This window comes from Scophthalmus maximus, chromosome 13 (assembly GCF_022379125.1).
Source record: "Scophthalmus maximus strain ysfricsl-2021 chromosome 13, ASM2237912v1, whole genome shotgun sequence".
In the NCBI taxonomy this organism is placed as follows: Eukaryota; Metazoa; Chordata; class Actinopteri; order Pleuronectiformes; family Scophthalmidae; genus Scophthalmus; species Scophthalmus maximus.
In genome coordinates, this window is record NC_061527.1 from 19379618 (window position 1) to 19393746 (window position 14129).

Sequence of the window (14129 nt, forward strand, 5' to 3'; positions counted from 1 at the left end):
TTTAGGTCATTTAAATCAATAAAGTATATTTCTTTATAATAGTTAAATAGTATCGTTAGATCTAAGTGTCACAGATTTGAAGGAGCAGGACCCAAATGCAGGTGTAAGGGTAAAAAGGAGTTTTTAATAACTAAGGGAACAAAAAACACACTTAAATTCTTTAAAGGAAAAACAAACCACAAAAACCAATTCTCCAAAACTCAAACTCATGCCACAGAACATATAGGCGCAAAAAAAACCCTCAGGAACATGGAAAGGGAACAGAGCAAACGCAGTGCTGAGCTGAAACATGACAGACGAACCGACCGGAACCAAGGGAGGCACAAAGACTTTGTACAGGGCGGAGCTTATTGAACACAGGTGAGACACATTGGGAACAGGTGCAGACAACCACAGGGAATCAGAAGAAAACTCTCCTTGAAAAAATGTCACGTGGCCTTTGTATTGCACGCTGTCCTGGGAAAAAAACATTTGCTGTATGATTTTGTGTCACTTAAAAAAGTGTCTGGATGAAAGTGTAATTTTACTCCTGTTGTTTCTATTTCCAACCACATAAAACGGAGACAATCCTTTAGACAAGAAGAAACATGGAGAGGTGATACAGGATTGGAAAGGTCTGCAAATGTACATCCTGGTTCCTTTTTTTTGAAAAAGTAAAAACTAGAAAAACAACAGCGCCAAATCCTTTGTGGTGTCTGTGTTTAAACTGCTGATTTTTTCACAAAAACTCTTTTGATTCATGCGAGTCTGCTCCCCCCCCCCTTTGTTAAGTTGACCCACTTATATTGAGCTAAGTGTAACAACAAAGTGTTGTTTTACTTTAGTTCTTATTTGTCATTTAATATAGGGGTGACCACATAATTTTACTGTTCTAACGACGGCAGGTTTTTCAACCGGCGTTGTGGGAGTTCAAGATGAGATAGTACTTTTTTATTTATCCCACGCAGGGGAAATTCACTTGTTACAACATCAGGAAAGAGGTTGGAATATCACAAATGCAACAAAAATATACAATAACCAATAGAGGACAAAGACAATAAAAATAAAAAGCCTGTGTTTCAAAAAGCGCGTGCTGATAGTCTGGTAAACACACCTCGTCATACTCTGATCAAATGTGCGGCATAAAACTAAATGGGATAATGTGATGTCCATAACCGGTTACAATATAAATCCCCAGCATTGTTAATGTTGTCTATATTTTCAGCCTAGATTTAGGCTGCAACCAACTAAGAGATTCTTTTGAGAAACAGTAATGAGTTCTATATGGACACCTCAAAAACAAATCTACATTGAGAATTAAATACAAGGGGGGTTTAAAGGTTTGTGTCAGAGGTGTTCAGATAGACGATGTCAGCATAATCAATAATGATTACATGATTGCAGTCCACACTCAGCCATGATATTAGCTGGTTTTCCGTTCCTGTGCAGTGACTGTAGTGACATCACAAAGTTACAGAAGTCCTTAGGGCACCGTTTCTGAATATGGGCCTTGTGAATTTCCCCGTGGACTGAGCGATTTGATACTTTCGCAGTATTTGCATAACACCTAGTCCTGCTTCTTTATCTAACAAGACATGAAAATCTTATTTTTTATGATATGGGACTTTGGATAAAGGATTGCATAGGAATTGTAGTTAGCAAACCCATAACCAAAATACATTTGATACAAATGTTTACTGTACTTAAAGTGAGCATTGTAATGAGCTCCATTTGAAATTAGGTTCATGTATCTACAAAAGCAGCGATTGACAGTGAGATCAGTGAGTCTCATGTCATGGGCAGACGAGCGAGGCCAAGTACACCCACACAGACAGGACATTGTCAGGATAAGGGTGCACGTACACAGCCAGCGCAAACTCCACATTGGATGCCTGAATATTGTGAACTCCAGTGCTGTGCACTGCCTCTATGATGGGCCGGATCTCGGAGAATGGCAGGTGCAGGGGGAATCCTGAAATCTAAAAAGAAACATATGCCCATCAGCGCTAATAATTGATATGAATCTGTCTGAGTGAGATAATGTGCTTTACATTAGCTTTTACATAGCATGAATGATAGACGACTGATTATATCACACAGTTTAGAGTCACACCCATTTCAGATTTACCCTGTTGTCTCCCAGCAGGCTCTGCAACTCGTGGCGGTGCCCCTCAGCCATGTCCCGCCCACCGCTCAGCTCCAGTTTCGGAAGGAACCGTTTGAGGGTGGTGGTGCAGAAGCGGTTCCAGCGGGTTGGGTGACGAGGGCGCCACTCCATGATCTTCTCCTTCAGGATCTTCTCAATTCTGTGGAGAATGAGATGTAATTGTAGTAAGGAATAAAAAAACATGATACAGATTAAGAAAGTGACAGTCAGCTGCCATACAGTAACTTGCCTGTCCTGAAGCTCTGCTGCAGCTGCATTGTCTGTGCGTCGATATACCAGCTTCTCTGGCTAAAGACATTTAGATTTAGTAGAATATGACTGATTTTAACCAAAAAGAAACAACTAACAGACTATTCATAAATGTTGAAAACTCACCTGTACACTAGACAGCCCAGGGTGTGAAAATGAGCGGGAGAAAAAGGGCTTCCAGATATTTGTTTTTGTGAGGTCAAAACTCATCCTCATTGGAGAGGTACATTCTTGAATGTTTAGCCACACCTGAATCAGTCACAGAACATGCCATTATTCTCAACCAACAGGAAATGATCAAAATGTAATGACATATAGCTGCTCTCTCCTCACTCACATTGTCAGCATTGACTAGGCAACCGACTGTCTGCAGTGGGCAGAAGGTGTCATACTGGCCATAGTACTGACCACTGCTGGGATTCCATATCAGGTAGCGGCTCTGCTCAAAGGTCAGCACATATGCTGTGGGTCCCTAGGAAATGAAAAGTTCAAAAACCTTAGTGCTGCTACATGTCCAAATCTGGGAAGCACTTTTTTCATCTCATGAACTAAGGAAAAAGTGAAACTCCATGTAGGTGAAAATCTCCACATTTAAAAAAAAAAAGAAAAGAAAGAAGGTTATCCACCTCTGGTATCGCAGTGCCTATGATGAGCCAGGCTTTCTTGCCCATTGACATAAAGTAGTTGCACAACAGAACAGCGTGCTCTTCTTCATCTCCTGCAAGGAGGGTGAGGAATTGCTGTAAACAAGGAGAGGAAACACAAAGTACTGTCAGACGCACGTTTCCCTCCTCTTGCTCTCTCAATATCTCAAAGAGAGTTCACTCACATCACAGGTGCTCCACAGGTCGCAGACACCAGAAAACGAGACTCTGTCTGGCAGAGAAGGGATGAGCGAAACGAACCGGGCCACCAGGGTCTGTGTAGGGAGGTGGATCCAGATGAATTAGAATTACAGACAACTGAGCAGCTTCTTTCTATATTCACTTCCAATCACACCGACCGTGGCCTCCTGGGGGTTATTAGGGAAGGCATCCAGTAGCTCCTGTGGGGGGTTGAGCGGTCGAATATAACGTGTGATGAAGACCGTTTTCCCGCTGAGGTCTGTGACGGTGGAAATGCAGGGTCTGTCCGGATATCCCTGCGCTGCATCCCACTCAAATCTCTCTGAGGCCTGCAGTAACCGCTCATCCTCCTGGCTGTCAAACTGCACAAGGAGGTCAACACTTAAATTCAAGTAAATGCAGGTCAGCGTCATGTCAATTCATCAATATGCCTAAAGTGTGATGGTGGTCATGAATGGGCAAATTAGCTGGATAAAAGAGGAAGAGTGTTCTAATGGACTTTTACCTTCATCTTCTTTATCTAGTACATGCAGCAGAGCAAAATCAAGTAAGTTACACAAAAGAAAGACAAACATGAGAGAAGATTAATCCATATGATATGTCTATAAGATTTATATGCAGTATATATATGGTCAAATATATATACAGTATATTATATTAAATAAAGTTGCTGTGACCATATGTGTTAAATATGAAGAAAAAAACATGTGGTGATGCAGAACAGAACTAGGAAAATAGACACAATCAATCCTTAAGGTTCACACTGACATGACTTACCTTCTCCCTGATAGACTCCCCAGGCACCAGCTGAGGTTCGATGGTGATGAAGAGTGTGATAAATGCTCCCTCGCTCAGGCTTCGCAACATATCATAGCCTCCACTGCTGCCATGGCTCCTCTCCTTACTGTACCCCAGCAGCACTGCTGGTGTGTTCACCTTGAATGTTCCATCAATCTGCCGGACGGAAGAAGGAGAAAAAATCCGTCAGCGTGCTTTTCACACACACACACACACACACACACACACACACACACACACACGAACACACACACACACACACACACACACACACACACACACACACACACACACACACACACACACACACACACACACACACACACACACACACACACACACACACACACACACACGACTCTCACCCTGGACTGAGAGTAAATGGTGCTGAAGGGAATCTTGACAGAGCCTAACCAGTGCTTCTCTGCCCGGGTGTGTATCGATTTACCACCGTCTTTGTCATTCTGAAAAGTGAAATGCCACAGTTGAAGGAACACATACTCACAAAAATACAGCGAGGGAGATATGAGAGAGAGAGAGAGAGAGAGAGAGAGTCACTGTGTTCTTACTCACCACTCCAATTTCATAAACCACCTCATCAAATATGTTGATGAAGACTTCATCTTTGACTGACTGCAAGCTGGCAATGCTGTAGTCACCATTTGGGGCACTGAAGAGAAAAAGGCCAGTTTAAGAATTCACTAATTGAGAGCACAAAACTACAGAGCATGGAAGTGTTAAACTGTAATATTGTCAAAGTGAATCGAGTAATAACTTTAAGAGCTGAGTAGTTAAAGCAGATCTGTAAAAGCTGGCCTTGAATTGGCCACAAGCAGCTCATGGTATAAACACTGAAATCTTCCCAGCCATTCTAGACTAGCTCGGAATATCTCCAAATTAGGATGTTGTTGCTGAGAAGATTGAGCTGTTAAATAAGTAAACCTTCATTCAATATAATGAATGAACTGATACAGTCTTGGTGTACACATGACAAGCCACCGGATGTGCTGGTGGTATCCTGAACCTACATTTTAACTGACAAAGGTCAAGCCAGGAATAACACTGTTTGTTGCTCACGTGAATGGCAGCTGCAGCTCCTCGTTCCAGCAGGGGTTCGGTCCATCAGCTGTGGTTGTTTGAAGAACCGTGCGCTGGAAGGAAATCTCCACAAATGGCCTCACTTGTACCTAAATCACACACACTCCTAAAGGTCATATCACACGAATCATACAGACCACATTGCTGCCATATCTATAGGAAGGTTTGAGGTGTTCTGTACCTGGCCGATGAGCCAGTCGCTGCCCTGCATGGCGCTCTGAGGCGACTGTCCTGGCTTACTACAATGAAAATAAAACATTGAAACAAAGTTTGTCATTCTCTCCCAAAAAAAACTGAAAATATAGGTTTTTAATGAAAATCTCTTGGGACAAAAGAGGAATTTGACTGGCTGTGCTGAACACTGACTTGCTCTGGGGTCTGCGGACGGGGATGTCGTAGGCCCGGATGATGTTCACCAGCAGTTTGATGTCTCCATCGGACAGATTCTGAGCCGTCACCTTCTTTCTCTCTTTCCTCTGAGGTTTCAGCGGCCGCTTGGGCTCAGCCAGCTTGAAAAGGTTGATTCCCAGAAACCTGAGTGTCAAGAGAAACACCTTGGATCAACTATTCATTTAAAAGGACACCAGACAGACTGTATTCATGGTCCAATGACAAATATTTGTCATTGACAGTTCAGTCCCTCCAGGTATTTGCAATTTTACAATCACAGCACTCATGTGTTGCAGGTTTATCTCAACATGTCATTCGCATGTGACCTCTGATGGCAAAGGAAGAGCCGTCAACACAATGAGGTGAAAACGGATTCATACGGTGTTCATTTGTATCTATTATGTACTACTGCAGTATTTCAACATGAAGAACAGATCAACTACTGTTTTGTTACACTCTGCATTGAGCTGTGTTTCATCATTTTATCAGTCAACGTAAGATCAATAAGTTGGGCCAACCTGCTTCACTGGTTTTCTCTAGTCAAAAATATATTGCAACATAATTTTAATAAATACTGTAACTCTTATATCACAAATTCTCCATATATATAATATTGTATTACAAATGCTTTTCACATCAAAATTTTGGTTAGCAATATACACGAGGAACAAAAAGAGTAACTACTGCAGTTCAAAAACAGAAGTTAAATTCCTCTTCTGCAGATTCCTACAAGGGTCGAATACTCTAAGAGGTCAACTGTCGCTACTGTTCATGTGCTGAGGGTTCAGTGTGACAGGTGTTGACGAACATCACCACATATAAATCCGCTCAGATGATTTCAAAGAAAGAAATCAATTTCAGATTTTCTCTTGTGTCCACATGTTGTGTGACCTGCTCTTAAGGACCACCTTGAACAGTTCCAGAGAACAGCATGACTCAGCCAGGGGAAGATCAAATAGGCCGAAGCAGCATCAGGCCAAAAACACATACTTACATCAGCCCGTGATTTATGGAGGCCCTGTCACTCTCCCTGATACGATGATTTGGCTGTTGATCCCACAGTTCTTGGTAATCCAAGATATTTGATATTTTCCTTTAAAATTGGAGTACACACACAGTTGTAGTTTTTCCATTTGACAAGGGGAATAAGCATGAACATGCATCACACATACATGAAAGAATCTCAGTTAAGAGTGGAAAAGATTGTTTGGTCAGTTAATTATAGCCACAGGAGTATTTACCCAATGCTTGTAATCTCCTCTTCGATCACTAAGTCCGACAGGAGGTAGCGATGCTTGGCAAGAAGAAATCTGTTGATGACTGATTCTCGGATCTGTGGGTAAATGCCAAAATATGCTACACTTAGAGCAATCATGTGCAAAATACTTGTGTAAAAATATGGGATGTGTCTGCTCACCTTCTGAAGGTATTTGGCGACTAAAGCTCTGTGTGAATCCAGATGCTCTTTGGTGTCAATTATATCTTCTTCTTTCAGTCTCTTCTCATAATCCTGAAATAATTTTAACCAAGGGGGGAAAAAAAAATTAGCCTGACATTGATCAAATACATCCAACTTTAGCCATATCCATAATATTCTACAACATGTCCATATTTGGAAGGCTGACCTGGAACACCTTGTCAGAGACCTCACTCTCCAGAGCAGGAACACATTTGTAATTTCGAAACTCTGCAACTCCTTTGTTCCTGAGCCTGAGCAGGCGAAATCGTTTGGAACTCTCAAACTCTTCATCAGTCACAAAGTTAAACTCCTCCTGGAGCTGCTCTAGTCGGAAATAGTCTGGAGCTGTCACCTCTCCACTTCTGGCCACCTGGTGAACCACAGACACAAAAGACAAAAACGTTTTCACTACAGAAACTTGAAACTTTAATTCTCCAGGGCCATAGAGACGTCCTTCTTATGTACAGCACTGTGTTTTGTTACCCACTTTCAGCAGCTGCATGATGGGGGCGTTCTCTGGATCGTTGGGGTCCAGTCGTGACTGTGTGGCCCACTCCCTAAGTTTCTTGATGTCAAGAAGTTCACCTGCCCCGATGCATGTGACAGTATCAAGACGGCCCAGGCCACTAAAACAGACAAAGTGTTAGAACGACTAAAAGCTACAGTTTACTTGGGACATTTGTAACATAGACATCTTTCGAAAAATTCCTGGACCCAGATCTGGACTTGGATCCCTCCCAAAATTGAATCACTTGTAACCATGCTCGAGAACTATCTTTGATAAAAATGTACATGTAAATAAGTCCCTAACTTTTTAAGTGATCCGCCTGACAAACAAACATGGGAATTTCTGTGGTATGGCTATTTGATTTATGCTGTTGCTTGACATGAACTGAATCAACTCTGGTTGGCTGAAGAAAAGCATGCAAGAGAACCAACGCTGTCTTTGAAGTGATGTTACCTGTGGACGCCGCCAGGTTGTTGAGACACAGGAGGGGCAAGTGGGACATCGTCCTCCCCAATACCCCAGGAAACACAGCAGGACAGTTTACCAGAGGTCAGCAGGGTCTGATTGTTACTGCCATCAGCCTCAAAGGAAAGGGGGACATCTGACGAGGCAAACGCAGAGCATGGGAGACAGGAAAACAGGGATTGACACAAGTGAGAGAACTGAAATATAAGGTATCCTTGGAGTGGGACGATACTTGTTTGATTGATAGTCACACATCCCAACTGGAGCCAAATGCAGACATTTACCACTTCCAACTCCCTCATGGTCGAACATCACTCTCTGGTTGCTGCTAAACTCAAATTCCTCAAGAGGGGCGCTACCCGTCAAGACAGAGGGTTCTGGCACTGGGATGAACACTTGAGCCAGGAGGGAACACGACGATCCAATCTCCTCAAACACCTGCGCACAAACAGTATAGAACCACACACATACAGAGATAATGAGAGAAGAAGAAGAGCATGTCGCCATCTATCAGTGGAGGTACACTTGATATTTCTGGACTGTACCTGCAGATTAATGCTTTGGGGACAGTTAATTATCTTCAGATTAAAAATCTGACCAAAGTGCACTCTGAAGTCAGTGTTGAGGGGGCGGCTCTCAGTTCGGGAAACTTCTTTGTCATTGTATAGGATCTTCACGAAAAGATGGCGCCTTGTAACGTCCTCTCTTCGAGCTATTTCAGCCCTGGAACGAGGAGAGAACCAAAACATCCACATTACACTCTGTACACACTCAAGTGTTTATTAAGTACAAGACACAAAGACACAAGGAAGTCAGTGACGTCCTGGTCTCACAAATCGGGCACATAAAAGTCAAACTCAATTCATGGCTGGTTATATCATTTCCTATTTTTGACTTTAGCATAAAATCAAAATGGAATAAGAAATTGATACATTGATTATTTCAGTATAATTCTATTTGTTTACTTTTTTAAAGGTGAATGTCAATCAAAGTCTGTTGAGAGTCAATCAAACTTTCTCCATGATTCTGCTCATACCTGGGGCACAGTTCACTGGCGGTGGTGTTTCCAGAAGCACACAGCTCAGGAATCAGGACAGGCTCTCCTGGTTTCCTGCATATCCTGGAGGCTTTCTCTCTGACTCGCTGCTCTATAGAGTCAAAGTCTGGCATGTTGGGAGCTTCCGGCTTTGGAAGATCTTCTTCAACAAAACCTTCTGATTCACTCAACTCCTGGTCTTCACCTTTTATTTCTTCTTTGTCATCCTGTACCTTGCCCTTCTCCTTCTTTTTTCTCTTCTTTTTTTTGGCTTTCTACAAACATTGGACATAGACAATCGTTGGGCCCAGTATCATTTAATACATGCACACAGTGTGCAATACAATCCTGATTAAATAAATTGTTCTTTTCTCATAAGCTACAGGTGAAATGAACAGAATGTATTTGTACAGTAGCATGCATCATGTTTGGGTGTACGTAGCTGACTAAGCTAAGCTACATTAATAGTAAACCGTTTGGCACCTGTTTTCTTCTCGAGAGCTTCCACTCCCCCAGCTGTTTCTTGTACTCTGCCAGCCTTCTTTGGTAGTCTTCCTCGCTCTCAGCCTCCAATTCCATAACTTCTGCCAAGATTTCATCTTCAAACTCCCGCTCATCTGACGCCCGGTCGACATTCTGTCTGTAGCAAATGTGGACAACATAGCACATTGGTTACGAGAATCTGTAGAATGCTTTGACAAGATAACAGACACATTATTCATTAAATATGTATTAGGGGCTGTGAATACAGCTAAAATATCTGAGATTTACTTTCTGAGGTAGAGCTTGTAGGGTGTGTTGGTGAACTTCTGAAACTCTCTCAGGGCCTTGATATCCTTCCACACTTTAATTATGTTCTTCAGCAGAGTCCGGTCTTTCTCCTGCTCGCTGTCTCGGAGCTGCCGGGTATTTCTATGATGTTCACAAACATACAGCAGGAACATTGAATGTGATAAAGCCGAGAGTAGTGTACATGCATCCACATCCGTCAAGGCTGAACAAGACTTGGATGGGAGAGAATCTGGGAGACTCACCGAACCTCCAGACTGTAGTCATATATCCTCTGCTGCATGCCCTGAGTGAGGCTCTGGCCCCCGTGGATCTCAAGCATATTCCGCAGCGCACTCCTCAAGCCATTCAACTGCAACAGACCGAAAACATGAAAACACACTGGATACTGTATATATGGAGCCTCATGGAATAATACAAGAACAATTGAATGCACTGAAGAATGTTAGGAAGTTTTACGGCAGTAATGGCAGCATTACTATCATTTACAGTCAACTAGTGTGGTTTACCTTGTCAGTAAGGTGTCCTGTGAGGTTATTGTGCTGCCTGGTCAGGTACCGATCATACAGCTGAGCTAGACGAGCCCCCAGGACATGTTCGCGACTGAATAGCGGGTGATGGGAGAAGATCAGCCCAGAAACATCCACATCAAGTTGATAGTCTCCCTCAGGATCCGCTGTACCGGCGATGTACATATTTGCATCCTTGGACTTCAGTGCCTGGGGGGATTAAATGAAATCCTCCATCATGCAATGTTCTGAAAAACAATGGTCACTATGAAAAATATTCAGCATCTGTGTTATGCCTGCATGTGTGCATGTGTGCAAGCTTTAAGAAAGCATTGAATGAGGCGCGGGTGTAATGAAAAGTCACGCATGACGACAATGTACCATAAACATCCAACTGAACCACAATGAACGCTCTGTTCCCTAGATGATCACATATGACAGCTGTGACTGTCTCCTGAATTTAAAAACTTGGTCTTTGGTGATACCGAGGGGACGCACACTTGGTTCCATGACACTCCCAACCAGTGAACCAGACCTGAATGAATTGTGGGGGCGTAGTTAGCATCCCTGTAGCCAAATGCCAAATACCATACTGCCCTTTTGCTTTTTTTCAAAATGGCAAAGGGGATAGAGAACACTTAAATCTGAGGGCACCACAACACTCTGAGTGTATGAATTTGCATGTTTCTTTAGATGTGGAAAATGAATGGGGTGATAGACAGTTGGCTTGTCTCTGACCTTCCTGTATACAGTTTGCAGTGCAGGGTGCAGGTCCTCCTCCATGTGGAAGAGAGGTGGTCTTGTGGATGATTCCTTTATGGGGTCAGGCAGAGCAATGACACTGCCGTCATCTCCAAACCACTTCTTTCCCTTAAGAAAAAAAAATAATAATATATATTTATTTTTTTTTACAGAATTCCTTGTTGGTTAAGAACCAGTGACATTGTCCATCTGTCTGTCATGTTGGCTGAGATTACCTCTTCCATCTTTAGAATGCGGTTCTCCAGAAGGTTCTTATTAGTCTGGGACATGGGGGGCCTCTTCCCTACATACAGACCCTCATCTTCTAGATATCGGGGCTGCACATTTTCAGGCAGTTTAATTGAGGTTGGCACTGTGACAATGATAAATAAAGGCAGATAAAACATGAATTAAACATTATAACATAATTATAATCCTGAACAGAATATTAAAACTAATATAACAGTATATTTTAGAGAAGGCTGTGAATTATGTGGTTTAGTAGATAACATAGTACCTGGTCGGTTACTTGGCGTATAGAGAAGCTCCTTTTCTCTCTGAATACGTTTTCGGATCCCTATGTACCCTGCTTTTCTCACTTCCAGGAAGTCTTGGGACGACTTTTCAATGACGAATGCATCCTCCTCTTCGTCTCGAACCAAAGGAGCTTCTTCACCCTGAGGCGGGACAAAGAATGTGAGGCAGTTGGAACCTACTTGTGCAAATATCAAACAGGTGGTAATATTCATGATACATCATGTATTCATCCTACACTATAATAATGTAGTGGCTCAAAGAGGAGGGTCCCTACTCACTAAGAATCAAAATGTCTTTTTTCAAATGAAATATTCTGTGCCCCTCACGTTCAAACCTGAATGGACTCTATGAATCGAGTCCCAGAGTTTTCATGGTATGTCTCACTTAATGGATAAAAATGTTGAAAAATCTATTTGACCAACGGTTGTGTGTTGTTCACACATTAGAAATTGTCACGTTATGGAAAACTCTACCCTACAAGTTGGCATCTTACCTGGTCTTCGTTTTCATCTTGATTATCTATGTGACTGTCTTCTTGAGCTTCATCTCCTCCTCCGTCATCTCTGTCCTCGTCAGTTGTTTTTTTCTGTTTTCGTCTTTCCCTGCTAATCCTCTCAGTCCCATCTTGTGCATCTGGCTCAAAGTTGAACGTAAAGAAATTGTATGCCTCCTCAGCAGTCGGGAGGCCTTTCTCTGCCTGCATTTGAAAATGATAGATAAATAAACACAGTGATACAAATGGTACATAAAGGATTGTATGGTTTTTATAAGCCTTACTTGTTTTGATCCTTTTTGGAGCTTGACCCTGGTGCTGAGGTCAGGAAGGACATCATGTCTTCCAGCTCTGTCAGGATCAATCTGTAAAACACTGGGAATAAAGCTTCCATTGCAGGGTTGTATTAAGGTACAATCGTGAATAGATTGAAGAAGATGCTCACCTCTCTGTCAAACCATGTCACATTGCGCCTGTGTCTGCCCCTCTGTCGGCGACTGGCTGACTGACCTTTAGACTGGAACACAAAAGAGCGTTCATTATGCATCAAAACTTTTTATCAAGGATTGGAATTGTTTTTATCGAACAAGCGGATTTGGAAAGGCGATCTTTCAAATTCTTATTGAAACACAAAAGTTGGTTTGTGGGGGAGGGAAAAAAAAGAGTTAATTGGGATTACTATGGCTGCTCTCAGCTTGTCTTTCAGGTGTTGTGTCACAGACGTGTCTAGAGGCTGAGAACCAGAGGCATGCTGCGTTGTTGAGGAGAGACCTAAAAGACAGAAGCACGTCACAAAACAACACTCAGATGCATTACTCAGTATCGTAAAGAAGTATAGCACATTTCACAGAGCAAAGTCACAAAAAGTGACTTGACAAAAGTAAAACTATTAAATAACAGCATGAAAGTAGTTTTCAAAAAATCATGTTAACGTGCAAAATTGCAAACACTAGACCACACAAAGGCCAGTTTGAGTAAAAGGGTCTCAAGCCGTCTTTTAAAGGTCAACAGAGGTCACAGAACGTGTGTCTATGAGGGGAACATCTTGCATAGTTCCTGTTATGAAATCTCTGCACTTTGAGAGTAAATTGTCTCTACCGTATATTCAATGTTGCCATGCCGGCTTGATCAGCGTCTCACATTTGTTCTGACAATTCTTTAATAACATTCTTCCGGACTTAAACACCAGCACAGTTGTTTTGTGGCTGTATTTTGAGACGTTTGGGTCACTATGCTAAGGCATCGCCGTGAACTTCAAAATAAAGGCTCCAAAAAGCTCCAAGAGATATAACAGGTGAAGTAGATTCAGCGAGGACATGGACACCAACCTCTCCGAGAACCAGTCGGGGGCCGGGAACAAACCACGGGGTCTGCTGCCTTCTCAGCTGCTCCCTCATTTTCACTGTGGGGCTGAATGCTGGATATCTCCTCCACGTCATCATGGGACTCCTGGGCTGCAGACTGCTCAAGCAGCTAATGTTAAACAAGAAAATGGAGCTGGGATTATTACCGCAGGGGCTGATTAGTGGACACAATTAAAGAATCGGGAGGAATGCGAATAGAGAGGGGTGCCAGAAGAAGGAGTACCCTTTTCTTCCGCCTCTGTCTCTGATCCTTGAATCTGCGTTTCAGTGCCTCTCCGAGATCTTCCTCACTGTTGTCGGCCTCAGACATACCTCAGGAATTGTGCTTGTCTTTCCGGGCGGGGGTCTCGGTCCGGTTTTGTATAGTCAAAATGTGGTAACGTGACTCAATGTGTCGCCTCTGTGTCTGCTGTGATTCAAATGGGATTCTGAGAGGATTCACTAGCTGACATATGCGATGAGATCACAGATCACACGAGTGTGTGTGTGCCTTTGTTCCTTTGGTTATTGCGTCGGGGGTGACATCATATTTTTGGCATCATAATGGTTTGTTTAAATTAAAATTGTTATTTTTATTTTACAACTGCACTACACACACGTGCGCGCAAACACACACGCACGCACACACACACACTTTTCACCCTTCCTGGGACAGGCCGAGTCGGATTATGTGGGGCACGGTTATCCCTTATTCTCCATGCA

General features: G+C 42.8%; 1 protein-coding gene across 1 annotated transcript; it reads right to left on the reverse strand.

Annotated features, from left to right (window-relative positions):
• Positions 1-915: 915 nt before the first annotated feature.
• On the reverse strand, positions 916-13829 carry LOC118318637 (coiled-coil and C2 domain-containing protein 2A-like). The gene is made up of 36 exons (XM_035648478.2): positions 13651-13829; positions 13392-13536; positions 12743-12834; positions 12509-12580; positions 12348-12428; positions 12064-12267; positions 11551-11710; positions 11270-11406; positions 11031-11162; positions 10293-10502; positions 10029-10135; positions 9766-9906; positions 9478-9634; positions 8995-9269; positions 8504-8681; positions 8243-8396; positions 7947-8094; positions 7473-7611; positions 7152-7355; positions 6944-7036; positions 6768-6859; positions 6521-6619; positions 5503-5670; positions 5318-5375; positions 5116-5225; positions 4612-4708; positions 4404-4502; positions 4018-4194; positions 3399-3602; positions 3225-3314; positions 3022-3135; positions 2733-2867; positions 2522-2644; positions 2376-2434; positions 2108-2285; positions 916-1958 (listed from the first exon to the last, which is right to left on the reverse strand). The coding sequence occupies exons 1-36, from the start codon at positions 13735-13737 to the stop codon at positions 1773-1775; spliced, it is 4905 nt and encodes a 1634-aa protein (XP_035504371.2). The 5' UTR covers positions 13738-13829; the 3' UTR covers positions 916-1772.
• Positions 13830-14129: the final 300 nt, after the last annotated feature.